At 52.8% G+C, this 25,947-nt stretch overlaps 1 protein-coding gene across 2 annotated transcripts in view; it reads left to right on the top strand.

Moving 5' to 3' along the window:
• The window catches only part of Tbx4 (T-box 4), a 41,424-nt gene that overhangs the window by 5,309 nt on the left and 10,168 nt on the right, over positions 1–25,947 (top strand). Inside the window, exons 1-5 of one of the 2 annotated variants that reach the window (XM_005393969.1) lie at positions 5,088–5,265; positions 8,941–9,132; positions 9,862–9,956; positions 18,108–18,227; positions 19,642–19,789. In XM_005393969.1, coding sequence (XP_005394026.1) covers positions 8,944–9,132; positions 9,862–9,956; positions 18,108–18,227; positions 19,642–19,789 — 552 coding nt within the window. In that variant the 5' untranslated portion in view covers positions 5,088–5,265; positions 8,941–8,943. Of the gene's footprint in view, positions 1–5,087; positions 5,266–8,940; positions 9,133–9,861; positions 9,957–18,107; positions 18,228–19,641; positions 19,790–25,947 lie in introns of those variants that run through there. The other variant, XM_013519055.1, reaches the window with a different exon arrangement.

Below are 25,947 nucleotides of genomic sequence, written 5' to 3' on the forward strand. Positions count from 1 at the left end.
CTGAGCTCAAGAAATCCTCCCTCCTTGCCTTTTCTAGGCTGGGACAATAGCTGAACACCACCATGCCTGGCTTAATTCAGATTTCAAGATTTGAACCCAAAGAGAGCCCACACACGGTCTCTTGCTCTGGAATTCTAATTTGTTTCAGCCCCTCACCCAGGGATATCCCTGAAGAGCCAAATGAAAAGCCACTTTTGGATTATGGTTAGAAAGAATGACTGGAAGAAAAAAGGGAGAAGGAGTTGGGTAATTAAGTAATATCTCTCATTTAGGATTTTTTTCCTGCACTAAGGATGGAACCTAGGAGCACTCTACCACCAAGTGACATCCCCAATGAATTCATTCATTCATTCATTCATTCATTATCCTGAGACAAGTTCTCTCAGGTTGCCCAGACGTGACTCAAATTTGTGATCCTCCTGCCTCAGCCTCCCTCCATGTTGGGATTATAGGTGTGTGCCATCCAATACAACTCTAGCAGATATACTTTCCTCAGACAGATGGTACAAGCATGAGTTTCAGAGACATCTTTCTGGAGGAAATGGAAGGAAGGGAAGGTTCAAGAGCATGTAGCAGAATGGGGGTAAACGGGTTGTCCCACCTCCAGGGGAGGACTCTGGAAGGGGAGACCTAGACTGCTGGCTAGATATGCACACCCTGGTTTGAGAATCCTCTCCTGACTCTTGCAGGAGGGACCCACCTGTGCTGTTGGAGTCACCGCACCCTCAGTCCCAACAAGGCCCAGCTTGGCCTTTCTCGTCTAGACGTGCGGGCAACCTGGTCCTCAGCTATTTCAAACTGGAAGTTTCCTAATTCTCTCTGGTGGGAGAAGGCTGGGAGGCTGGGGTGAGAGGTCAGGGGAGCAGCCCTCCTCCGTGGGGTGAGGGGAAGCACCTGCAGGAGCAGCTGCCACACCTCCGCCCAGCCCTTGCTCCAGGCCAGCTTCTCTAAGTGGCTGGGATCCCATCCGGCCCCAGCTGCCTGAGCGTGCTAATCCCAATGGGATGTGGGCTGGGGAATCTGGAACCAAGATTCCGGGCTACTGGGTGACAATAAAGCCACAGGGAATAGGTAATTCCCTGTGGCCTCCACCATCCTGTTCCTTCTGGGGACTTACGGATGCCAGGCTTTAGACATAGCACATGCAGAATAAAAATAGCTGAGGGGAGGCTGGGGCAGGGGTTGTTTCCTGGCTTCTGATGCACAGATCCTCAGGTGCATAACAAACTCACTTAAACCTATGCATGTGATTAGGAGTGTATTTTGCAGTAAGCAAGCGATCCAGACTACAATGATGTAAAAAAAGAGGGTTAATTTTTCTCAATTACACACAAAAACAAAACCAGAACTGGCTCACTGGTGCCATAAGGAATCTCGGTTCGCTCTTTCTGCTCTCTTTAGTATAACTCTGAGGATTTCACCCTCAGGAGAACAGAATACTACATCTTCCGCTTTATCAGAGAAGCAAAAACATTTCCCTCAGCCTTCCTCCCGAAGTCTTCCTCTGAGGTGTCATTGGCCAATACTGGGTCACATGAGAAGCCCTAGCTGTGGGGAGGACAGGAGGGCAGAGCACAGGATTTCCATGCTTGGCACAGAGCAGCGGTCTCCACCTTGGCTTTGCTTTTGGTGATTCTGATGCAGTTGATCTGTGTTGGGGTTTCGCATTGGCATTTATTAAATGATCCAAAATTCTTTTTTTTTTTTTTTAAAGCAATTGTAATTGCTTCTCGCCATGCTATGATGGCAGCTCAGGTGGGCATTCTCAGTCACACGCACCCTGGGCTCTGGGTGAGCCACCTGGCTGAGTTGGTGGGCTTCCTCAGGCTTGTAGTCTTGGTCCTTTGGGAGTCATCCGGGTGATCCATCAGTGAGCTTGCAAGCCATTTGTTACTGAATTTGCAGGTAGCCAATCAGTCGGCTCGTTAATAGAATGGGTAGTTGGCCTCCTCTTATTTATGTGGCTGGAACATAATAAGCACATGATAAGTATTTCTTTGGATGAATAAATCCATAGTATTCTAAAGTGGAGTTATGCATTATCAAATGAGATCAAAGTTGCAAGACTACTTTGTGAATGAAAAAAAAAAAACCTAGACATAAGATACAAGAACAAAAATTTACACAACAAACTACTTTCAAATTAAGGGCCAGGGAACATTTATTCCCCAGTCCTTTACCGAAGAATTACTGCGTGCACATTTCCAAAACTGAGAAACCCCATTTGCCCTGCTGCTGGTAGACCAGATTTGCCTTCAATTATAGCAGTGTTGTCGACACTTGGTGATAGTATATATGCTTTCTCCTTTGCCCCGAGCCTAATTTGTCTTTCTGTTTGGGTTGTTTTTTTTTTTTTTAAATTAGCTTATTTTCATTATGAAGTACCTCAAGCCTTTTAGGAGGGAGGGGAATCAATTTAATTTAAAAATACTTGGGGCTACTTTATACTTTCGTTAGCCACCCATAGCATTCCAGGCATTTACATGTCATCTAGCCAGTCCTCACAGTACGAGAGTTGGTTTGAGTAATTATCCTCATTTGATGTAGGTGTTAAGGGACTTGCCTAAGGTCATACAGCTGCTAAACAGTGATCCAGGATTCAAAGCCTGGTTTCAAAACCAAGGTCAACCCGATACCAAACCTAAGGACTTTCTCCTAAGCCAATCCAAGTCAGTGGGATGCTTGGTTATTGTGTTATTTTCTTAGCTGGTTGAGAGGGGGGTTTGTACTTGAAACTCCTCAGAGCAGTTTTGTGTGTGAGGAGGAATCTTTTCCTTTTCTAAACTGGCCATGTATCAGAAATACTATACTTCACCAATTATAAGCTACTCTATGACCTTATGAACCACTAAAAAGAAGAAAACACGGCTAGTAGAACCGATGCACCACTGGTTATAAGAGGCACCACAATTTCAGACATGTCAAAATGTGAGAAGTCATCGCTTCTCCGCCTTTTGGCCAAAATCAAGTGCAAAATGTGAGAAGCGTATGTCAGAGTTAAGAAGAGGAGATATTTCCTCCATGTAATGGAGATTATGTAAATGGCACCTCTCTCTTACTTGCTGGCTGCTTTACCACTCCCTTTTCATTGCCAAAGGCTTGCCTGCCCCTTCCTGATCTCATTTCTCCAAATCATAATGAACCAGTTGGTACTGATTGAAGCTGTCTCCTGTGAGTCTCCAGAAAGACTTGCACTTATAGGAAAGCTCTAGTCTAGTGTTTTGTTTTGTTTTGTTTTGTTTGAGCTACACTACACAGTCCCTTTATGGCCTTCCTCCAATGACTGTCAACAAATTCTCTCCTGCGTCTGGCCCAAGTCTCATCTTCCGCCGGTACCTGGTGATTCACTGGCTTCGCTGCTCACCATTCTCCACTGCAGCTGGTAGCTGGCCCGTTCACTATTTAGTTTCCAGGGAGTTCCCTAAAAGCTGTTAGAGGGGCACAGGAGCGGGGCATGGGAGCAGAAGCTGAGGCCTGTCATCCAGTTCTCCTTGACACCGGAAACGACTCCCAAGACATCTTCTGAAACACTAGGGCTTCCTTCCTCCGTTCCAGAAGGAGGCAGGATTGGGGCAGGGTCAGGCTTCTCCACTCTGCTTAGGGGACTCTACCAGCGAGCCAGAGCGCAGAGTCATGGAAGGGAGAGGGGTCAGGAGGTCTGGTGCTGCAGGGGGTGGTAGGGATTCTGGAGCAGTGGGCTCCTGAGAGCAGAAGCTGGCGTTTCTGAGCTGGTGCTTTGCTTCCTCCTTTGAGTGCAGACCAGGGAGGGAGGCGTGGATACCGGCTGTCTTGTTCCTGGTATTAGAAAAGGCACAGACCTGTGCCCTGACCTTCGGTCTGATTTTGTGGTCAGAATCTGAAGTGGCTGATTGGGGAGGTTGGAGACCCTAGTGGAGGGAGGGATGTAGCACATGCTGAGAACTGAGGGACTATCTAGGAATCCAAGTAGATTCTGGGGCCTTTGAGGATGGGTGGGCAGGTGTGCCATTGCCGCAGTGTTCTGAGCATCGGACAGGCTGTGAGGCTCGGCATAGGCTGAGGTCGCCATGGATCTGTCTGCCTGTGGAACCTCAGGGCCTGTAGGGTGGTACAGAGGAAAAAAACAGGTAGAGGTAAAGGGGACCCAGAAGGCGGCAGGCTGGGGCACGGAGGTCCAGGCAGCTGAGCTGGGCTTTTTTTCTGAGGCACGGAGGACGCTGGCTCGGAGCAAGGCTCTTCCTCCTTTTCAGCTTTCTAGGCTGCAGTAGCAGGCACTGGGCTCCGTCTTAGCTCTGCAGGATCTCGGACCTGCTGGCGGAGTCCTGGCCTTCACTGCAGTTTCCCCGAGAGGCTCTGCCAAGCCTGGCACCTTCAAGCCGCCTTCAAACCGGGTCTGGGCCCGGACTCGGAGGCTGGCCCGGCACCTCGCCGGCGCCGCCACTCCAGGCCCGGCCACCGGGCCTCCTCCCTGCCCTCCTCAGTGACCTCGGCCCGCCGGCTCCAAGGCGCGCCAGGCCGAGTCGGGCGCCCGCGGCCCTAGGCCGGGAAGAGAAGGGGCAGGGGACAGCGGGGCCGTGCCCAGTGCCCGAGCCTGCAGGTGTGAGGACCGGGGAGGGCATGGTGGATGAGGGCGCATGGGGCTGCGAGGCGTTCGTGCACCGCGACCCTGGGGAAATGGGGCAGAACCCGCGATGCTTGGAGCAGGAAGCAGTTGGCGAGTTGGGGGTCCGTGGGCGGCTGCCCGGGAGTGGGCCGCGGCGGGCCGGGCCCGGCTGGGGAGGCGTCGGGCGAGCAGTCCTCACCGTGCACCCTCGGGTGGCGGCAGGGCCACGCGCCCTCGCCTCCTTCTCTAATCTAAACCATGCGCCCCGGCCCCTACCCGGTCGGTCGGCGGGGTCCCAGGGCCGCAGGGAGGGCACCAGGCCGCGCGGCGGAGGAGCTGGCGGCCCGCTCCGGGTTTGGGGTCCGGGGGAGCCGCGGAGCCCGGGGACCCTGGAGCCCCCCTCCCCGGGGGGCGGCGGGCGCGGGCTGATTGACAGCGGCGACGTCAGAGCTGGGGGGGGAGGGAGGGAGGGAGCAAGGAGGAGAGAGCTGAGGCCCCAAAGTGCAGCCTCGGAGATCAAGGGCCCGCTCTGAAGCGGGGATGCGTCCGGCCCCGAGGGCGCGGCGGGCAGAGAGACCCTGACCCGGCCGGGAGTCGGAGCCTGCGCTGCCCCGCGCTCTTCTGCCCGCGCCTGCAGTGGACCTCGGGCCGCAGGCGCCTCCGCATGTGGCAGCGCAGTTAGGGTGAGTGCTGGTTCCAGTGGGATGGGGTGAGCGCGCGCGCGGGGCTGGGGCCGCCCGGACTCGGGTGTCGCAGGGTCGAGAAGCTGAGCTGGAAAGGAGCGAGTACCGCGAGCGGGGTGAGAACATCGGGGGCGGCCAAGGCTGCGCAGGAAGGCGCAGGAACCCTCAGGTCGAGGGGTGGCCTCGCTGGACACCCAGGCTGAGGCGCAGTCCTCCTCTCCGAGTAACGGGCTGACTGGGTGTACGGACTCAAGCACACAGACAGGGCAGAGCCAGCACCGGAGAAACAAGGCTAAACTGTGACAGGAGTGGTGTCCTTAAAATGGATATTTTCAGAATAAGAAAAGGAAAGAGGCCGGGGTACTGGCGGTGAAAATAGATGCAGAAATGTGAGTGATCAGAACACTGGATTTTAGAGCCTTTGATACACCAGATTTGTTAAAATTAAATAGAGGAACATTATGTATAAATAATGATCGATGATCAAAAATTATCAGAATGTGAGCAATTACCAAAGAAACAAGGCTAAACAGCATTACTGATACAACACTTGCACTTCAAAATAATGCAATAAAAGTCACTTTCAAAATCAAGTGAAAATAGTAATCATAATTTATAAGAATTAAAAAACAAAGTAATTCCTGACATAGAAACAATGTAAGCACTCGTGTATTAAAATCAGTAGCAATTATAGAACATATAATAATGATGTCACAAAATACTACACTATAGGCAACTGTAAGAAGCAAACTGTAGGAAAAGATGAACAATAAAAATGCTATTAAAGGAAATACTATTAGCATTGATAGAATCCTATCACATAATGCATTATTGACACCTTAGTGAAGTATTAAAACAAATAGCAAGATCTCAAGAGCAATAGCAATATAAACACACAGTAATAAGAAATGTTGGAGTAATATGACAATTTATGACCAAGGTATTAATAGTCACGATAACATTATAAATAATGGTTGAGCAATAAGCAGTATTGTACCAATGTGATGAAAAATAATCAGAGTACCAAGAACTACAGCAATATTACAAATTATGACAAAGTAACAAGAAGTAATGATGTGATGAAAAATAACAAGCGAATTAAGATCTGTAACATTACCAATAATGACAAAGTAACAAGATACTGTAACGATGTGATGAAGAATATTACCTGGAGTATTAGGAGCAATCCTAATAAAACAAATGATGGTAAGATAGTAAGAAATATTATAAGGATTAACAAAATTAACATGCATGTTGAGAACAATACTATTGCAAGTTATGGTAAATAACGTTATTCAAAAGGCGTGACAAAGTCTAAAGAGAATGAAGAGCTAGATGCGGAAACATTTTTAGGGATACAGAGTAAAATTAAAATAAAGATAGATTAACAGGACCTATTGGAATCCAATTACCTAGATATTGGAAACAGTATTACTAATGTGTCAGGGTTTCCTGAATCTGAAGCAGTGACAGGAAGGCAACGACAACATATGTAATACTGATAAATTAATGAATCTAACCAGCGCTTTAACCACACATTATTCAAGATAAAAAGTACCAGCAGTTCACATGCTCGGGTAAATTATACTTTACGTTACTGAATTGATATTACTCTGATAATAGGGACAATTAAATATTAAAACTAGTACAAAATACTAACCCTTTTCCTACTGCAAAAAAAAAAAATTACTAAGTAACCTAAAAGTGAAAAGAAAAATGTTGCCGTCCTTGGAAAAGGAGGTAGCCGAAAGCCGCACACCCGAGCACCGACGGAGCACAGCCGGGCCGCTCCAGCGCAGGGCGGACGGGAAGGGTGCAGCGCTGAGCTCCGGCCCTGACCGCGGTGGGGTGCGGGACCCGATCGAGCGGATAGGAGTCCGAGGGGACTCCGGGGACCGCCGCTTGGGGTAGGGGTGGCGGTAAAGGACACTGGCACGGAGCTTCGGAGAGGGTGAGCCCTGGCGAGGTTAGAGTGTGGCTCCGTCGCCGAGAAGAGCCGGAGGCGAGCTCCGAGGAGGGGACGGAGCGCAGCGCAACCTCCGCCGCCAGCGCGCGCAGAGGACCCTGTCCGCAGTTGTGCTCCGCACTCGGCGGAATTGAGAGCGTGACCGGCGAGCTGACCCGCGCCCCTGTGCTGCTCCGGGTGTGGCAAGTGCCCGGCAGAGGACCTGGTAGCCAGGTCCCCGACCGGTCCCGCGAGCCGCCGCACGTAGGAGCCGCAGGGAGACCGTCCCAGCCCGGGGCCCAGATAGAGTAGAAACCGGTGCTTTGGCTTCAGGGCACCCTACCCTCTTCGTGCAACACCCTACCCCCGCCCCCGCCCCTATTTGCAGGCTCCTGGGCTTGCAGGGCTTGGGCCGAAACCCGCATGTGGCTCAAGGTGGGTGTCGCGGTCGCCTTGTCCCGGCGGGAGCCCTGTTCCCGCTGGCTGTGGCCGAGGACGTCTGGCTGTCAGGCTTATCTTTATGGGCTTTTCCCAGCCCCAGCGGGCCCCGGCCCCTTTTTATCTCCCGGTTGCACTTGGCTTGTTTACTTTGTCGGGCCTGGGAGCCTGACTCTAAACCCAGGATGGGTAGGCTGGGGAGATCCAGGGGAGAACCGAAAGAGCAGGAGGAAGGGGAGACGCTGCGCCACAAAGCAGACAGGCAGTCAGACACACAGAAAGCCCACCTGAACTTGGCCAAATCCAGACGGTGGACAACCAGGGAGGTAGGAAGGGAAGCAGAGATGGTGAGGGCTGCACCCTTCCTGGGGGAGATGCTGATCTTTGCAAGCTGGGTTTTTTCTTGGTATCCCAGGACCAGCTGCAGACGGGGAGCAGTTACAGGGTGGGTGGGTAAATAGGCCCAGGCTTGGCTGTGCCTGTGAGCTCTAGCCTGGTCCTGGCTGGGAAGGGTCTGGGTCCCTTGGCCCCAAGCAGAGCCCTGTGGAACTAAAGTGTGAGCGGGTAAGCCAGTGGGTGTGAATGTGCCGACAGGCTTTGGGCGGGGGGTGCTGGCCCTGGCAGAGTTCAGGTCCTGGGACCAGAGGGGCCCTAGGCGAGGTGAAGAGGAGGTAGCCTGAGGGTGCTGTCTTCCTGTGAGGATGTGTGGCCCGGTGGGACCGTGTAGGAGCGAAGCCTTTGGTTCAGGAAGCAGTCGGCCTGAGTGCCATCTGAGGGCATGGGTGAGGGCGCACGAGTGAGCAGAGGGGAAAGGGCCCTCCAGCTCTCACCTTCTCTGCAGGTGTGGAACTGCAAAGCCCAGGCCCTGCCTCCAGGGCTGCCTCTCCCCTGCCCCAGGAAGAGTCCTGGCTGTCCTAGGCCAAAAGTGAGGCCTGGACCCCAGTTATCTTGGAAGGACTGAGAAGACCCAGGCCACCGAGCCCAGCAGGAGGGAGGGACTGGGGGTGCAGCTGGGGCTGTGCTGAGAGGGCGGTCCTTCCCCCAGGCCCATCATCGAACAACCCCACACCCAGGGGCAGGCAGACCCTCCCGGTCCAGAACCCGTAGGGAGGAGGCGAGGGTCCTGCCCTCCCGCACGCATCCCACCCCCGGGCTCAGGGGGGCGGGGTCCACGTGCCCAGAGCGCCTCCACACCCGCATGCACGAGGCCCCCAGCTCGCTTGGGAGGGCGCGGGGCCTCTGGCCAGTGCGGATCCGGATCCGGGCGAGTAACGCGCGTGCTGTGCCCGCAGGAGATGCTGCAGGACAAGGGCCTGTCGGAGAGCGAGGTGGCCTTCCGGGCCCCGGGCCCAGCGCTCGGCGAGGGCAGCGCCGCCACCGCCCCCGAGCCCGCGCTGGCAGCGCCGGGCCTCAGCGGAGCCGCGCTCGGTAGCCCCCCGGGCCCGGGCACCGACGTCGCCGCCGCCACCGCAACCGCCGAGCAGGTAGGGCCGCGCCACCCCTGCGGGGCACTCTGGCATCGGTTTGTCTGTCTGCGCGAGTCACCGGCTGATGCCGGCTGCACCGTCCTCGGGGCCGGCTGCTCCCGAGCTCTGCCTTGCATTCTCCACGGGGCGCGGCTGTGCCCCCTGCTTTCCGGGCCTTTCTCCACCGCGAGGCGTCGGGGCGGCTCGGGACCCCTGCAGCAGCGGGGCAGCCGGAGCCAAGCCCCAGCTCCGAGGGCCCCAGCGGGCAGAGGCGAGAGCCGGGAGCCGCGGCGAGCAGACCTCGCCGGTGCGCCCAGGGCCTGCCGCGGGGCTGCGAGGCCTTCCGCGACACCGCTGTCACCCGGCTGACCCCCAGGACCAGCGGCTCCCGCCTGGGGTTCGCCCTGGCCTCCCCCACATCGGCGGGTCGGCCCGCAGCCTGTGGCCGCGGCCAGCCGCGCGAAGGATGGATGTCTGCGTGGGAGCGCGTGGTCCACGCCGGCGCGGTCGCTGTGGGTCCTCTGCGGGCCCACCTGAGTTGCACCCCAAGGAGGGAGTTTGAACCACTGATTAAAATTTTAAAATTCACCATTGGTTCAAAATCCTTTTGTGAAAGGAAATCTCGAGGCGCAGGCTCCTGGGCTGGCGTGATCCGCGCGCTTCTCCGGGTCAGCGTTTTCCCTTCGCGGCTCCGCGTGGCGCCGCGGGCCGGGCAGACGCGAGCCCCCTCCCTCCTTCCCACCGCAGACCATCGAGAACATCAAGGTGGGGCTGCACGAGAAGGAGCTCTGGAAGAAGTTCCACGAGGCGGGCACCGAGATGATCATCACCAAGGCGGGCAGGTCAGCGCTGGAGATTACTTGGGGACGATGGAGCAAGGGGAATCAGACCAGGGCACTTCTGAGAAGTTCTCTCGTTTTTGGGCCTGGAGGCCTGCGGAAGTTCAGCTGCCCCTAGGGTCTCAAATCCATATCCCTCCCGAAGCGGCTTGGGATCAGGCTGCTGAGGCCCAAAACTCGGTATTCCTCTGGAGGGTCGCAGCCAGAGGCTGGAGGGGAGGGGCAGTAATATGCAAATGACATGCAAACAAAGGTGGTTCCTGGCTGCCCGGCAGCCGGCACTTTTGGCGCCCTGTATGGCTGCTTTGTCCGCCTCTCTTTGAGAACCTGTAGGGAGGAGGAGGAGTTCTCCCATCTCTTGAGATGGGGACCAGGAGATACCCCAAGAAAATGGTACATAGGGAAGGACACAAGTATGTTTTTTTATTCTCAGTAACCTCCCTCCCTCAACAGGGCAAACCCCAAATCTCTTCTCCTAGGGGTGCTGCTCCTGTTTCCAGCCCCTTGCAAAGGGAAGGTACCATTGGGCACCGAGTTTGTGTTGCTGGGGGAGCAGCTCCGGGGCGGCTGCCAGAGAGGAATGATTTATAAAGTGGAAACATCTTTAAAATGTGCTGGTGTCTGTGGGAGAGCCTAGGGAGGAGAGAGGAGGAAGAGGCAGCGGGGGCTGACAGAGATTCACTGGGGTGGGGCAGGGACAGCCAGGAGAGCGGTGGTCAGGTGAAGGGAGGTTGCCTTAGACACTGGAAGGTCCAGGTTTAGGAATCTCCCCTCTCCCTGCACCCCTTCCGCATATGCACACTTGAGTCTGGTCCCTGGGGACAGCTAGGTGTGAAATTGTCCCTCTGCTTGGCTGTGGGTGCACAGTTGAGGTTTTGGGGAAATACGATGGTGAACTATGCATGGTCTGACCCCAGTGGGGCAGTGTTCCAGCTCCAACTCAGCTTTTTCCATTCCTGTGACCTTCAGACGAGGGACATAAGGGTCTCTGCCCCCTCCCCACTCCATCTGTGAAACTGCTTCATACAGCTGTGCGTGGAGCACTTAACATAGCACCATTAAACAAACAAAAGCTGTGGTTCTCTGGGTGCCATATAAGGGTGCTGTGGTCCTTCCTGTCTATGCTCCCAGGCGGGCAATAAAGTTTCCTCTGTTTGTGGAGGTCTGGTCAGGGAGACAGGAGGGTCATTCACCCAGGCCTCTATCAGGGCAGGAGGTGGGTTGATTTCAGGGCCAAGTGTGCTGGTTTGGAGGATGAGGAAGGAGGATGTAGTAGGGCCTGGCCTGGGTCCACAAGGGGCAGTCACTGAGGAAGAGGGCGAGGTATCACCTGTCCTGCCTCTTCCTGACACTCAGTAAGTTGTTGAACTACCTGTAACTCCATGGCACCAGGTAAGCGAAGATGTGCTCGCTAGCCTTCGTTTTTGGTGACTGTGAACCTCAAAACAGGGAATCATGTGAATGGTGCCGGGTAAATCGTCAAGTAGATTACAGGTGCACAGAAGGGACTTTTTTTTTCCTTTTTTAAATACCTCATGGGATGGAGAGAAGGAAAGAAGAAAGAGAAACCCCAGCATTTCCATTTTTAGGCAGCAGAAGTAACCTTATCTCTTGAAAATAAATGTCCGTATGTTCTCTGGGCTTGGCTGGCTGGGCCATTTTAAGCAAAAGGCATTTGTGGTTCTCCCCAGGGGTTTCCTCCGCCTGGAGGGGTCCTCCTTCCTCCTCGCTCCCAGTGCATCCACTTGTTCATCAGAGGAGAGCTGCTTCAGGCAGAAGCTTGTGCCTGGTCCTAGTGGAGGCTCAGAGTTGGGCCTCAGGTAGTGACGTTCATAGTTTAAAACTGGCCATGGTGAAGCTGGCCAATTACAGCTCTTTCATTTTTCTGGGAGGAAGTTATCCTTGTGCAGGGTCTGGTCCTTAGAGCTACTACCCTCATCCCCACCCCTAACCCCCATAGTGCTCTTGTATAGTTGCTTACTCTGTGTGTGTGTGTATGTGTGTGTGTGTGTGAGAGAGAGAGAGAGAGAGACAGAGACAGAGAGAGACAGAGACACACACTAGGGATTGAACATAGAGCCTATTCACTGAGGTATATCCCCAGATCTTTTTATTTCTTTTTTTGTTTTGTTTTTTTTTTTTTTCCGGTACTGGGAATCAAACTCACAACCTTGCGCTTGCCAGGCAGGCGCTGTGCCACTGAGCTAAATCCCCAGCCCCCAGATCTTTTTATTTCTTAACAGGGTATTCCTAAATTGCTAAATTGCCCAAGCTGGGCTCTAACTTACAATTTTCTTGCCTCAGCTTCCCAGAGTGCTGAGATTACAGGCATGCACCACCACACCTGGCTCCACACTATCTTTTACAGGTCACTTTTTCCTTTTCCTTTTTTAGTACTGGTGTTGAACCCAGGGACATGCTACCACTGAGCTATATTCTTCCTATTTTATTTTGAGATAGAGTTTCACTAAGTTCCCCAGGCTGACTTTGCATTTACAGTCCTCCAGCCTCAGCCTCCTGTGTGCCTGAGATTACAGGTGTACAACACTGCGTCTGTCCTCAGAGACCACTTTCATCGCCCTGATCGCTGTGCAAGGGCTTTGCAGCTTGCTTTGCGGGGCTTGTGGCTCCTCAGCATCTGTCCAGTGCTCTCCCTGTGTCTCTCTGACTTGGAGACTTTCATTTCTCAGCAGATAGCCTGAACCTTTCTGCTGAACCTTGGATCATAGATTCCTTGACTGCAGGGCTGGAAGGGAACCAGGAAAACATAAACCAAACCCCAGAGCAGGGCAGTTAGGCAATTGCCAAGTCCACACAAGCCAAGCAGATGATGCACCTCACCCCTAGATCAGGACCCTATTATTTATTTATTTATTTGAGGCAAGGTTTTGCTATGTAGCCCACGATGGGCTCAAACTCAATGCAATCCTTCTGCTTCAGCCTCTCAAGTGCTGGGATTACAGGCGTGCGCCACCCACCATGCTCAAGACCCTAAATTTTTACAGGGCTGTGTTCCACCTGCGGTTAGTGTCCTACCTTAGAGACCCTGGGTAGTTGGGGACATAATTATTGCTGTCAGGCTGTAAGAGGACAGAACTCCACAGAAAGGGGACCTAGAATGTGCTCAAGCCAGTTTGAGTTCCTGGGTTAGAAGCCTCCTGCCCGTGCCCACTATAACCTTGAAAGACTGAAGGCTGAAGGACAGAAGAATCCCCTTCATTGGATAGCGATCGAATTGCTAATTGCGTCTGATGAATAAAATGCCAACCACAGGCTGAAACACCAATTTCTAAACACTCAGGACCCCCTGATGTCAGGTGTGGGATGGGAGCCAAGCCCCTCCCCGCCCAGTCTCCGCTCCTCCTAGGCCTCCGTACCCAGAGCAGATCTCTGTCTTGGCTTCTTCGCATATCCCTGCCAAGCTTGATACATATGAGAAACTGCATTTTCTCCCAAACACAGATAAAAGTGAGCGCCACAAAAATTCAAATATAAACCTCCCCAAAAATGAAAATTTCCTAACTGTCTGACTGCCCTACTCCTAGGTCATGGTTTTGCCACCAGATAAATCTCTGCTATCAGCCCTCAGAGCCTGTTGAGTTCAATGTTGCTTGTGTTAGTGACAGTGAATTTGCGTTTGAAAAATGAACTACCGATGAGAACTCCTGTTGAACCTGTATTGTTTGTTATTCTGAGGCAAGGATTTGGCCTGGCTTAATCCGGGGCTTCAAAGCCAATTGCCCCAGCTCTGTATACAGAGCGTCAGAGCCCAGTGGCGTGGATGATAAGAGAAGTAAGGCCTGAAGACACTGGGAAAGTGGGTTGGAGAGAGAGCGCTTTGATCTCTTCTTAAAGTATTTTCTGAAAGCAAAAGTCCATCAGAAGGAAATGCCTTTTAAAAAAAAAATCTAAGAGAAGCAACTGACCTTCCCAAACAACATCCATTCCACACACCCTCAGCCTGCCCCTCCCCTCAGGGAAAATATGTCTTAACATTGCTCTGGATGAATTAGAAAACTCATGCGTGTGTGAAGCAGGAATCTCAGAATCATCTGGTTCCAGGAGAAGCGGCATCCACAACCCCACCCTAACCTCGGCCTTGGTGCCTGGATCCAGCTTCCCAAGACCCCTGGACGTGAGGGATAGAAGGATGGCTTCCAGGGGACCCCTGCATATTCCCTGCAGCACTTTTATTTTCCTTTAGATGCTAGACTCCCAGGCATGTGGGTGTAAGCATATGCGATTTCTAATTCCGTTTTATTGAAGTGGAATATTTCTGCAGAAGGGTGCACGAGTCTTTAAGTCTTTAGATTTTCGTAAAACGAACACACATGCAGAGAAAGGAAGAGAACTTCGGGAGCCCCCAGAAGGCCTCCCGCGTGCCCTCCCCACCACCACCGCTGAGGGGCTGGAAACCACTCTCTCCGGGCTCCTCACCCCTTTGCTTTGGTGTTGGGCTGGTTTAGGAGAAGGCGCACGGAGCTGCTCCTGAAGGCTGGGCTCGGAGGGAAGTCAGGGTGCGTGCGGCTGGGGTCTGGAGCCCCCAGGTCTGCTGCTGTCTGCCAGCTCCCCTGGCATGGGCGGAGGGCCAAGCAGCTCAGCGCTTGGAGTTTGACAGCCACTTTGACCCGGAGCCGCATGGCTCTCCGAGCCCAACCCGCGGCGTGTCCCCTCTCAGCAGTAACCGCATTCACAGATTTGTGGCCCCCATCAAGATACCCTTAAACCCTCACCCTGGCCCTGCAAGCCTCCGACCCCCGGAGGAAGCTTATCTTAGCAGTTCATTCCGAGTTTGAAGCAGATAAAGGCCCGGCCCCGCACTCAGTAGGAGCCGGGTTCAGGATCAGAGAGACTCAGGCTTTCTTCTGCTCCCGGGCGGGCGGCGGCTCAGGCAGCTCGTTTATTCCCCTGGCGGGGCCGTTTCCGAGTGGAGGGTGCTCGGGGAGCTCCCATCTGTCTGGGGGTTCGACCTGCGGGGCGCGCGGGGCTCGGACGGCGTGGAGAGGGCTCAGGCGCTGCTGCGAGAAGGCGCGGGACCGGGGACACAGCGGGCGGGTGACAGAGCCGCGCCCGCCCTTCCCAGCCCCCTCCCCAGCCCACAGAGGCGGTCCTTCCCCCGTAGGGTGTTGGTTTTCAGGTACATTTTATGCCATAAATCAGAGCCGTGACTTAGCCTCATTCCTTGGTTTCATATGTTTCATTAGCGAAGACCTTCACCTTGCCAGGAGAGCCCAGAGGAAGTCCCAGCCCCCAAGCGCAGCCCAGCCTCAGGCGTCAGAGCCACGCGGCCCGATGGGCACCCCACGCCAGGCCTTTGGCCTCTTGGGTAACCAAGGGCAGATGCCCATGGCGTGGACACAGCTCTTCCTCCTTCTGGAGCCACCCAGGTGGGGAAATGATAATGCTTAGTCCCCCCACCCCATGCCGCCTCTGTGTTGTTCCACGCGGTCCAGAAGCAGTCCCCAAACTGGACCCTGCTGGAGACTTGCCCATGCGTTCCCAGGAAGGTAGTGGAGCTCCTGAGCCCAGCCAGGTCAGCCTGCAGCAAGGGTGTGTTTTGTTTTGTTTTGCTGAGAAGGGGTCCTCACTATATAATTCTAGCTGGCCTTGAACTCGCTGTATAGCCTACGTTGGTTTAAAACTCACAGTGATCCTCCTGCCTCAGCTTCCAGAGTGCTGGGATTACAGGATTTCATCGCCACACCTGGCTTGCCATGGGGGACTTTTGAGCTACCCATTCAGACCAGACACCCAGCTGCCCTCCCTTCTTCTAAGCCAAGGGCTGCTGCCTTAGGAAGAGGGGAATTCGTAGGCAGAGGACGCAGAGGGCAGGAGCTGCCCTCCCAGTGTCAGGGCCTCTCTGAGGCTGTCATCCACCAGCAATCTGGTTCATGGTCACCTTCCAGGAAGGGCCAGATCACTGGATACCAGCTTCCAGCAGAGCACAGGCCCCTCAAAGGGCTACTCAGTCAACATCTGCCCAGCCTCCTGAGCTGCTGAGGCAAGGTATCACAGAGAGAGGAAAGAGGACTGAGTCCTTCAGACTCCTTCACCTAGGTTTTAAAATGGGTGAGGTGGCCGCCAGCCATTTCCTTCCAGACCCTTGGCCCTAGGGGGAAGCTAGGGCTGCCCTCTGCTGAGGATCTCTGGAGTGCTTACAGGACACATAGTCTAAAAGTGGGCCTCTGGTGCCAGGCCAGCCAAAGCATGGTCAACACCAACCCCATTTTGTGGCTGATTCTGTAGTGGTTACAAAATGGTGGCCAGGAGGGGACAAGATTCTTGGCCTTCCCTCAGAGAGGAGGGAGACAGGCAGCTGCTGCCCTCCTGCTTCAGCTTCAGACCCACCAAGTTAGAGGCATGGCCAGGATGGAGGGTGGTGCAGGCTCCAGCTGTGCCCCCAGGCTGGGCAGGAGGCTGGTGTGAAGTAGGCAGGACTGGGTTCTGGAGCCCTCTCACTTCCCCCAGCCTTGAAGAGGGGGTGGGGTGGACATTTGAAAATGCTTTCAGTTGACATCTGAGACAAATTCTTCCACCCGGTTTATAAGTCCCTAGACTTGTGGCTAGAACGGCCCCCACCCGGCAGGCACCGCACTTGCACACATGCGCACTAGTACCTCGTGCTCTTGCACATGCGCCCTGGCGCACATGCCCCTGCAGTATGCTACGCCTCGCCCGCAGCAGGAGCCCGGGCACAGGCTGGGCTGGGCCCTGCTGGGGTGGAATGAAACCCGCCCGCTCAGGGTCCTGGGGACTTGCTATAGGGTCTGCCTGCTTGTGGAGGCCTTGATCCTTTCAGGAAACCCTGCCCTACCCAGGTAAGCTAGTACCCTTTTCCACAAAACGGGGATGCTGATCTGTTGAAGATGTGCAGGGCAACTTCTCAGGAGGTTCCGTCTTGAGTTGGAGAGGCAGAGGACCGACCTACCCCTGGAGGGGTCTGGTTGGGCAGTGTCACATCTCAGGGGGACAGGTCCCCATTTCCCTACATGTCTTCAGTTGGGTTTGGATCCTGCTTCTCTCCTGAGAATCTCTTCTATGGAATGTGAGTGAGGAAGGGGCAGGGAGCATGGGGAGGGAACACGAGCAGGTTGTGCTCCGTTCTGTTCTGTTCTGGTGAAGCCCAGTGCCAGGGACCTGGTGGCCAGGGGTGGGAGCTGTGCCCCTGCAGGATGTGTACATGCCGCTGTGTGTGTGCTGAGGGGTCTGGGGAAGTCCTTCTCTAGAATGTTCCTTGATCCTCTGGGTCCTGGACAGCCTCAGTATGGACTGTAGGAATTGGAAAGCTTTTCCTTATTCTGTGAATCCGTTCTTGTAGAAGGAGGTCACACCAGTGATGTGGGGAAGTGAAGCCGAGCAGGGGTTGGTGGTCATGGTCATAAATTGACTCATATAACCCATTCAGATACCTAGGAGATGGGTAGTAAGCTTATCCTAACTTTAGAGATGGGGAAACCAAGAGACAAAGAGACATAGGCAAGTTGCCTAAGGCCTCAGGGTCATCAGTGATGGGGCCAGGCTGGGACCATGGTAGGGTGGCTTCAGAATCCATGCTCTTCTAAATGAGGCTCCTGGACCAACTTTCCTGCTTCTCAGTTCCGGCGCACAGGCGAGGGGAGACATGCACAGTGGGAAACACACTGGGAGAGTCTAGACCTAGACGGGTTTTCAGAGCACTCTCCTGTTTCCCAGTGTTGGCTTAAGGCCCAGCATTTCCACCGTCCTGACCCAGAGGGGGCATCCCACTGTGTATGGAAGCAGCTGATGGGGGCTTCCAGGTCATCGGCCCTGGCACCCTATAATGGCACCCTAGAGTTTTAGCTGTGTATGGGCTAGCAAAGGCCAGGGGGAAATTGAGGTGGCTAGGCTGGTGTTGAGATCTGGTGCACAAATCCTGACCACGGTCTTTGTACGTCACTGCTTCACAGGCAGCAGGCCCCCCATCAGATTTGTGGGGGCGGGCCACTGTGTATAGGGTCTGCCCAGACTGATGGCTACAGGGGCTCGGAGAAGGCAGCTAGGCAGGCCCTCCGCGGGGCAGCAAGGGCAAAGGGCCAGGATCTCTTGCTAAAAGGGCACTGCCTGTCCCTTGCTCACTCTGTACCATCTCTCCCGGTGCTGTCCGTGCCCTGCCCAACCCCTTGGCTCCACCAGGAGGATGTTCCCCAGCTACAAGGTAAAAGTCACAGGCATGAACCCCAAGACCAAGTACATCTTGCTGATTGACATCGTCCCTGCAGATGACCATCGCTACAAGTTCTGTGACAACAAATGGTAAGAGGCCTGGGGCCTGCCTTCCCTCAACTGTTCCTCTCCTCCTGGCCTATGTTAAGTCCAGTGACCCTCACCCCCGCCCCAGCCAGTCTGAGTGAATGCCCCGATCCACAGCCTCAGATCCACTGCCTGGACCTTGGTCTGCAGAGGGCGGGGGTGGCCAGGGTCTGCACATCTGCTGTAGGCCAGGATTTAGGGGTGAAAGCGCTTGCAGTGTTTGCTGGGTTTTGAGGGCCCATCTTCTCCTCACAGCCACGGACAAGTGAGACTTGGTACCCGTGCTCTTGGGTGATGAGAAAGCACTAATGCCTGGCAGATTCGGGCTCTGCAAGTGCTTCACAAGGGAGGAGGCTGGGAACCATTTTCTTGGAGGACTCTCTTAGTGAGGGCTGATACTGGACCTGTGGCTGCCCTCTGGCTGCAGAGTGTGCCCCTCTCTGGCTGTGTGCCCACCTTCAGGCCAAATAAGGCTGCTGCTATGGTGTGTGTGCGTGTGTGTGTGTGTGTGTGTGTGTGTGTGTGAGAGAGAGAGAGAGAGAGAGAGAGAGAGGCAGGACCCTCTGGCAAGGACTAGGGGTGACAGACAGCCTGAAGGGCCAAACCAAACCAAACTGGGGCTATGGAAGTCAGTGCTGGGCTACTTTTCAGGAGGCAAAACTCCTCAGCACCCTGTCTGCCCCTGGAGCTCGGAGCAGCACCCTCTCAGGGAGGGGCAGCTGGCCAGACCTCCCAGGCTCCATGGTGGGGATTAGGGCCTGCAGGGACGGAGCTGAGGAGGCAGGATTTGGTGGCCCATTCCTGGCAAGGCCCAGGTTTCTGTATCTTGTCCCACTGAGCCAGATTAGAACTCAGAGCAGGCTCTGGCTGAGGGGTCAGCTACCAGTTAATATCTGACCATTGTTTTTGGGGCAAACAATTTAAAAGTGTTCTAGGCCCTTTGAGAAGCTCCCTCCAGCTAACACAATTTATAACATTTAAAAGTTAGAAATATATGGGCTGGAGGAGTAGCTCAGTGGCAGAGTGCTTCCCTAGCATGTATGAAGCCCTGAGTTTTATCCCCAGAACCATCTATCAGTCAATAAAACACAGAAGCGCCTAAATCTCCCAGTGTCTTTGTGAATACCCTTAGCCCTTCAGGTAAATGTTCACGTTTCCCCCACAGTCTCCCATTTTTCTGCTGCAGTGAAGTAGAAGAGCTTCCAAACTGCTGCCTGCCCCCTAGGGCACTCTCCCCTGCCCTCCTTCCTCCCCTGAGTCCCCTGCCCTCTCTCCTCCCCAAACTGAAGGTGTGAGGGGCAGCAGCTGTTTGTTCCCTCCTGGTCGCTGAGGATTTGCTCTCAGAGGAGACTGGGAATTTGGGTTTCCCAGACCCTAGTGTAATCAACTGCTGCTGCTCTGTCTGCGCTGTTGGCAGGATGGTGGCCGGCAAGGCCGAGCCGGCCATGCCGGGAAGGCTGTATGTGCACCCGGATTCTCCCGCCACGGGGGCCCACTGGATGCGGCAGCTGGTCTCCTTCCAGAAGCTGAAGCTGACAAACAACCACCTGGACCCCTTTGGCCATGTAAGAATGGGGAAGCCGCAAGCGTGGGGAGTCGAGTGCGTGGGGAGTCGAGTGCTGGGGCTGGGACAGGTAGGGCCAGGGATGGAGAGGGTCCACCTTTCGGTGTCTAGCCGCAGGTCTTGGCACTCAGCTGTGGTTGTGGAAGAACATGGCTCTGATCCCACAGACAGCTGTTACCCTCTACTCCCGCTTCCTGGACGCCAGCTTCTCGGCCCCTTTGAGCCTTAGTTTCCTTATCTGGAGAGAGGAGACTACCATACGTACTTTTCATGGTAGTAAGACTTAAATGAGAGATTATGCAGGAAGTACTTCCCAGCAGAGTGGCTCTCAAGAAATGGTAACTAGCATGATGATTATGATTTGATGGGCCAAATCTCCCAGCTTCAGTTTTCCAAAATCTGTTGCTGCTAGAGCAGGGCACTGACCAAGCTCCCCGGGGGTGTGTGAGAAGCCCCTCCGTGGTGTGTACCAGCTGCTGGCCGGACAGCTGCATGCTCTCTGGAAGGTCAGGCTTTGCTCTGGCTCCCGGGTCAGCTCCTGCCTGGCCGGGCCTGGGATCTGGCTCTCAGGAAAGGGATTCTGAATCCCCAGGGATGCTGCTTGCTGACGCCCCGAGCTCATTCCTGCTCCATCTGGCCCTGGCAGGCCCAGATTTTATGTGGAAAGTTTTAGTTCAAGTGTGTGGCAAACAGAAGCCTGGGAGCTGGTACTTTTTTTTTTTTTTTTGCCAGGGCCCAGGTCCTGCCTCTGTGGACTCTGTGGCTCTTGGTTACTCTGGAAGCCCAGGCAGGGCTGTAGTGGGATACGGGGTGGTGAAGGCTGCTGGATGCTGCTCTCTGCTGCACGTATGACACTCAGGGTGCGGATGGTGGGGCGTGCGCAGGTCCCTTTCTGTGTCTCAGTTTCTGCTTCTGGGAGTTGCAGAGTGCAAAGAGAGATTCTGTGAACAATAGTTCCCCTTAGAAAATGCCAGAACAAAATGCTTCATTTCATGTTAATTCGTAGGTAACTGGGAAGTAGCAGTTTGCTGGTTTTCATTTCTCATAGTGGCAGCTCTGTCGTTGATGAGGTATAAATATGCAACAAGGAGAATACTGGACCTAATTAACTCCTGATTTACCGGTTCTGGAATTTTTTTTTTTTTTTTTTGGTGGTGATGGCAGTCAAACCTAGGGCCTTATATTTTGCAAGTCCTTGTACAGGGTTTCCCATGCAGGGCAGCAGATGCCCAGTGGAAAGGATGAGCCGGGTCTCTTCCAGCACACCAGGGCCTTAGAGGAGAGAGGCCTCCTGAATTCTCCTAGGCACCATCTTGGCCAAGACTGTGCTCCACTTGCCTCCCCTGGCCTTTCTCTGTTTGGCCAGGCTGTGGCACCAGTCTCAAAAGTGTAGGGAGGGCCTCTGTGGTGGCAGTGGGGAGCCTAAACACTTAAAATCAGACTCCCACAGACCGCACAGGACAGACTGTGGGCTGAGTCTGGAGCTTAGCAGCAGCTGCCTCTTTGGTTGACCAGAAGTACCTAGAGATCGATCAAGGCTCTGAGAGAGTTCTGGATGCCTTGGCTTGTTGTCAGGGTTCCCAGCTACAGGGATACCTCAGAGGACTCCTCTGTCACCCTGACCATTGTGGAAATGGTGGTGGTAGGGCCAAGGGTTGAGAAGCTGGGCTTTCTTTAGGAAACGTGGGAGCTCTCAGCTTCACTGCCCTGCGGGAAAGGTTCCCAGCCTCCATGCCTCTTTGGTGGCTCTCTGAGGGGTTCATGACAAACCTGCAGGTCTGCGCCAGTGGGGCTGCCTGACAGGCTGAGGAGGCTATACTTGCCCTGCCTGCCTGGGTTCCCCTGCCCTTGGCATAGGGATTTTGTCTCTGTCAGCTTTCTCCTCTGAGGGATGAGATGTGGGAGTCTTGCTTCTCCCAGCACTTATCCAGCGCTTGTAGTTTACTGGCTTCCACATGCCCTGCGCTGTAGAGCTCAAGGAGAGCAGGAGATTAACTCAGGAGCAGAGAGTGGGGGAGCAGGTGCTCCGAACCCGACCCAACCTGTGTCTCCTGTTTCTTAGCAACACAGTCTTGTGGCTCCATTTCCTTTTTTTCTGGACCCAGGGCTGTCTTATCCGCAGCTATTTGGAACATCACTGAAAAAGGAGTGGCCTCTGGCCAAGCAGACAAGGGCTATGGAAGGTGAACTAGCTTCCTGGCCATACCGGGGCAAAGCAGCTCATTGGGACCTGGACCTTTTGCTCCTTGGCCTGTGCCAGAGAGGGAGATGAGCCCTACTGAAGGGTGAAGAAGTCACCTTCCTCATTTTCAGTTTTTCCTAAATGCTTCCTAGCTGCGAAGAACTTTTTCTAGCCAGGTAGATTTTGGGCTTTCCCTGCCACCCGCTGGCAGCCTACTGTGCCCCTGCCAAAGGGCTGGGATCTCCCGTTGGGAAAGAGGCCACACCCAGGTGTGAGCTGGGCATGTGGCCATCGTGGTGAAGTTGAGAACCACTTTGAATGCTTGTGGTATCATCTTGAGGTCGGCCAGCTGGACTCGATGCCCTCCTAGCTTAGAGGCCACTGGTCCACCTGCACAGAAAGCCTCCAGGAGAACACCCGGTGTGTGGGGGGGGATAGCGCAGCCAGTTTGGGATTGTGCGGGTTTTCCTAGTTTCCCTGTTTTCCCAGGCTCCCTCCCTCATGACTGCTGCTTTTCGGCATTGACCAGGGTCCAGGTGAAGACTTGGCCTTGGCAATCGGTCTTGTGTGGCAGCTGAAGCCCCAGAACAGGAGCCCCTCAGACCACGTGGGCAGATGCTCCTAAAAGACAAACCTGGGTTCTGACCAGATTGCTGCTACCCCATAGGCCTGGGATGATCTTCCTACCCTCTTCACCTAATTACTCCTGAGTTCAGATCTGAGTTCAGATGCAACTTCACAGGGGGAAAATGCAGGGTCTCCATTCCATGCTGTCAGAGCACTATGAGTGCTTTCTCTCTCTCTCTCTCTCTGTCTGTCTTTTTGAGACAGGGTTTCGCTATGCAGTTCAGGCTGGCTTGAGCTCACTTTGTAGCCCAGGCTGGCCTTGAATTCACAGTGATCCTCCTGCCTCAGCCTCCCAAGTGCTGGGATTACAGATGTGTGCCACCATGCCCGGCAAGTGTGTGCTTTCTCATCCTAGTACTTTAACAAAGTTGTAATTCAACGCTTATTTGTATCTTTAATTTTTTTCTTGCCTTTTCTTTCTGTGTGTGTGTCTGTGTGTTTCTGTGTGTGTTTCTGTGTGTTGCTGTGATTGAACCCATGGCCTCAAGCATGCTAAGCAAGTACTATACCACTGATGTATTCCCAGTGCATGCATACATACACACACACACGCCTGCTTTTAAAAAGTTTTACTTGGGGATAGTATCTCACTAAGTCACCCAGGCTGGTCTTGAACTTGCTATCCTCCTACCTTAGCCTTGCAGGTAGCTGAGATTATAGATGTACACCTTTGTGCCCTGCTAAAATTAATTCTTGAATAGGAAATACAGACACATGGTTTAAAAATAAGTCACTGAATAAATAAAAATGTCTTCAATGTGACCACTGTCTCTACCCACTTTCTCTGCAGCCCTCACCACAGGTAACCATTGTTAGTTTTTCTCAGCAGTTTTTGCAGGTACAGGTAGAATACATAGCCTCAAATTCCCTCTTTTGTAATGTATTACATAAAGGCTTTTCGTACCTTGTTTTGTAAACCTGCCATATCTTGGAGATTATCTCATTCGTAGAAAGTGTGCATCCTCTTTTGTACAGCTGCCTACAATTCATCACATAGTTGTTCTAGAAATTATGGAGCCAGTTTTGATTGAAGGAATGAGGTATTTTGTTAATTTTTTTCCTCTTTTTATTAAACTTGGACAAATGTCATTTTGCACTGTTCTGGGGATATCTGTGCAATAACTGTTCAAGTATATTTGGATTTGAGAATCTGAAAATATCACCAAATTGTCCCCATAGTAGTTTTACTGCTGTACTGATTCCCAGCAAGCTATGCTCTTACCTACAGGGCAGAAGGCCTGTTTGATAGGGAAATGTAGATATCAGTTTTAGTTTTATTTCCTTTATTATGAATAAAGTTAAGTATCTTTTGCTATGTATTTCCTCTTCTGTGAATTGCTATTATCCTTTGCTCATTTTTTTTTCTCATGAACTTTGGGAGCTTTTATAAACTAGGAAAATGCAGCTCTTATATGTATATGAATTGTACATGTTCTCAGTTTGCCATTTGGTTTGGCTTATAGTGGTATTCCTATGCAGAAGTTTCTGACTGAATTTACCCATTTCTTACACTGTGGATTTTGAGTAATCAAAACTCTGTATCCAAGCCAGACATGGTGGTGCATGCCTGTAGTCCAAGCACTCGGGAGGCTAAGGTAGGGTGATCACTGTGAGTTCAAGGCCAGCCTGAATTGCATATTGAAACCCTGTTTCAAAAAGACTAAAAAAAAAGAAAAAAAGAAAGAAAAAGAAAAGAAAAGAAAAAATTCTGTGTCCATTTTTTTTAAAAGGTAATTTTCTTCTAGTACTTTGTGTATTCATTTTTACATTTAAACAATTGATCCTTGGAGCCAGGGATATAGCTCAGTGGCACAAGCACCTGCCTGGCAAGCACAAGGTCCTGAGTTTGATTCTGGTACCAAAAAAAAAAAGAAAGAAAAAAAAAGAAATTGCTAATTTAAACAATTGATCCTTCTGGAAACTATCCTGGCATTTGATATATAAAGTCAACTCTTTTCTAGAGAGCTCTCTGGCTAGTCCCAGCAGCAGTAATTAAAGAGTCCCCTGGCCCAGTGTAGGATCCCATATTTCTGTACAGATGATCCTCGTGTGAAGTTGTGTCTGTTCACATGCCTGTCCTTCACTATGGAGATGTTATGATAGTGTTTGGCAGGGCTCATCCTGCCTGCTCTTCTTCCTCAGATTTTTCTTGGCTGGTTTAGTCTGGTTTTCATATGAACTTTAGAATCAGCTTGTGGTGTTTAAAAAAAAAAAAAAAACTTATTTGTATTTTTCTTAGAATTCCTTTAAAGTTTACTTCCAGGGACTGATAGGACCCCTGTGCTGCAACCATCTTTTTGTCCGTCAGAGTGTATCTGGGCATCTTTCCTAAGGCCCTGCCCATTTCCTGCCATCTTCAGCCCCCCCCCTTTTTTTTTTTTTTGGTACCGGGAATTGAACTCAGGATCTTGTGCTTGCCAGGCAGATGCTGTGCTGCTGAGCTATCTCCCCGGCCCTCAAGTTGTCGGTCTTGTGCATTGCCCTGTGAGTTGGTCTTTCTTCCGACTACTTTCTCACTTCTTTTTGCTTGATTTATTGCTTGACTGAGTGCCTTCCTCACTGGGTAGTGCACTAGGAGGTTTTTACTCACCATAGTATGTGAGGGCCTAGGACTGTGTCTGCAAACCGGTGGGTGCTGGTAGACAGCAAGTGAATAAGCGAACTGCCAAAGAGGAGGTGGCCCTTCTTCTGCCGGGGGCAGATGTCCCCCCCAAACCTTGTGCTGTTACCTTGCCAGTAGTGACCCCCGGCAATGTATCTCCTCTGTTCTCTTTTTCGTTCATGTTTGCTGAGCCCTGACAATGTGCCAAGCTCTTGCTGGTTTTGGGGGGAGCTACAGATGCTCCAGAAATCCAGATCAGGCCTGCTCTCCCCAGCCAGGTAGAGGGAAGAGCACAGGCCTGGAAATTAGTACTGATTCTAGCCCTGCTTCAGATCTCCTGTCTGACATTGGGCAAATGCCTTCACCTTCCTGGTGCTCAATCTCTTGTCTGTTAAAATGAGGATAATAATGATGCTTACTTTGTAAGGATGTTAGAAAGATTAATTATGATGATGTAAGCCTGGCGTGGTGATGCACGCCTGTAATCCCAGCACTTGGGAGGCTGAGGCAGGAGGATCATTGCGAATTCAAGACCAGCCTGGGCTACAAAGTGAGCTCAAGGCCAGCCTGAACTACACAGTGAGACCCTGTCTGAAAAAAAAAAAAAAAAAAGGATTAATTAAGATGACGTATGTAAAATACTTGGCCCAACACCTGGCGCATAGTATGTACTCAGTGAACCCTGGTTGGCATTGCCTTTACTGTGGGAAAAGACGGGAAGGTTTCAGGCCTTGTGAGAGGAACTCAG

Source organism: Chinchilla lanigera, unplaced genomic scaffold (assembly GCF_000276665.1).
Source record: "Chinchilla lanigera isolate Chin_1 unplaced genomic scaffold, ChiLan1.0 scaffold00050, whole genome shotgun sequence".
NCBI classification, from domain to species: Eukaryota; Metazoa; Chordata; class Mammalia; order Rodentia; family Chinchillidae; genus Chinchilla; species Chinchilla lanigera.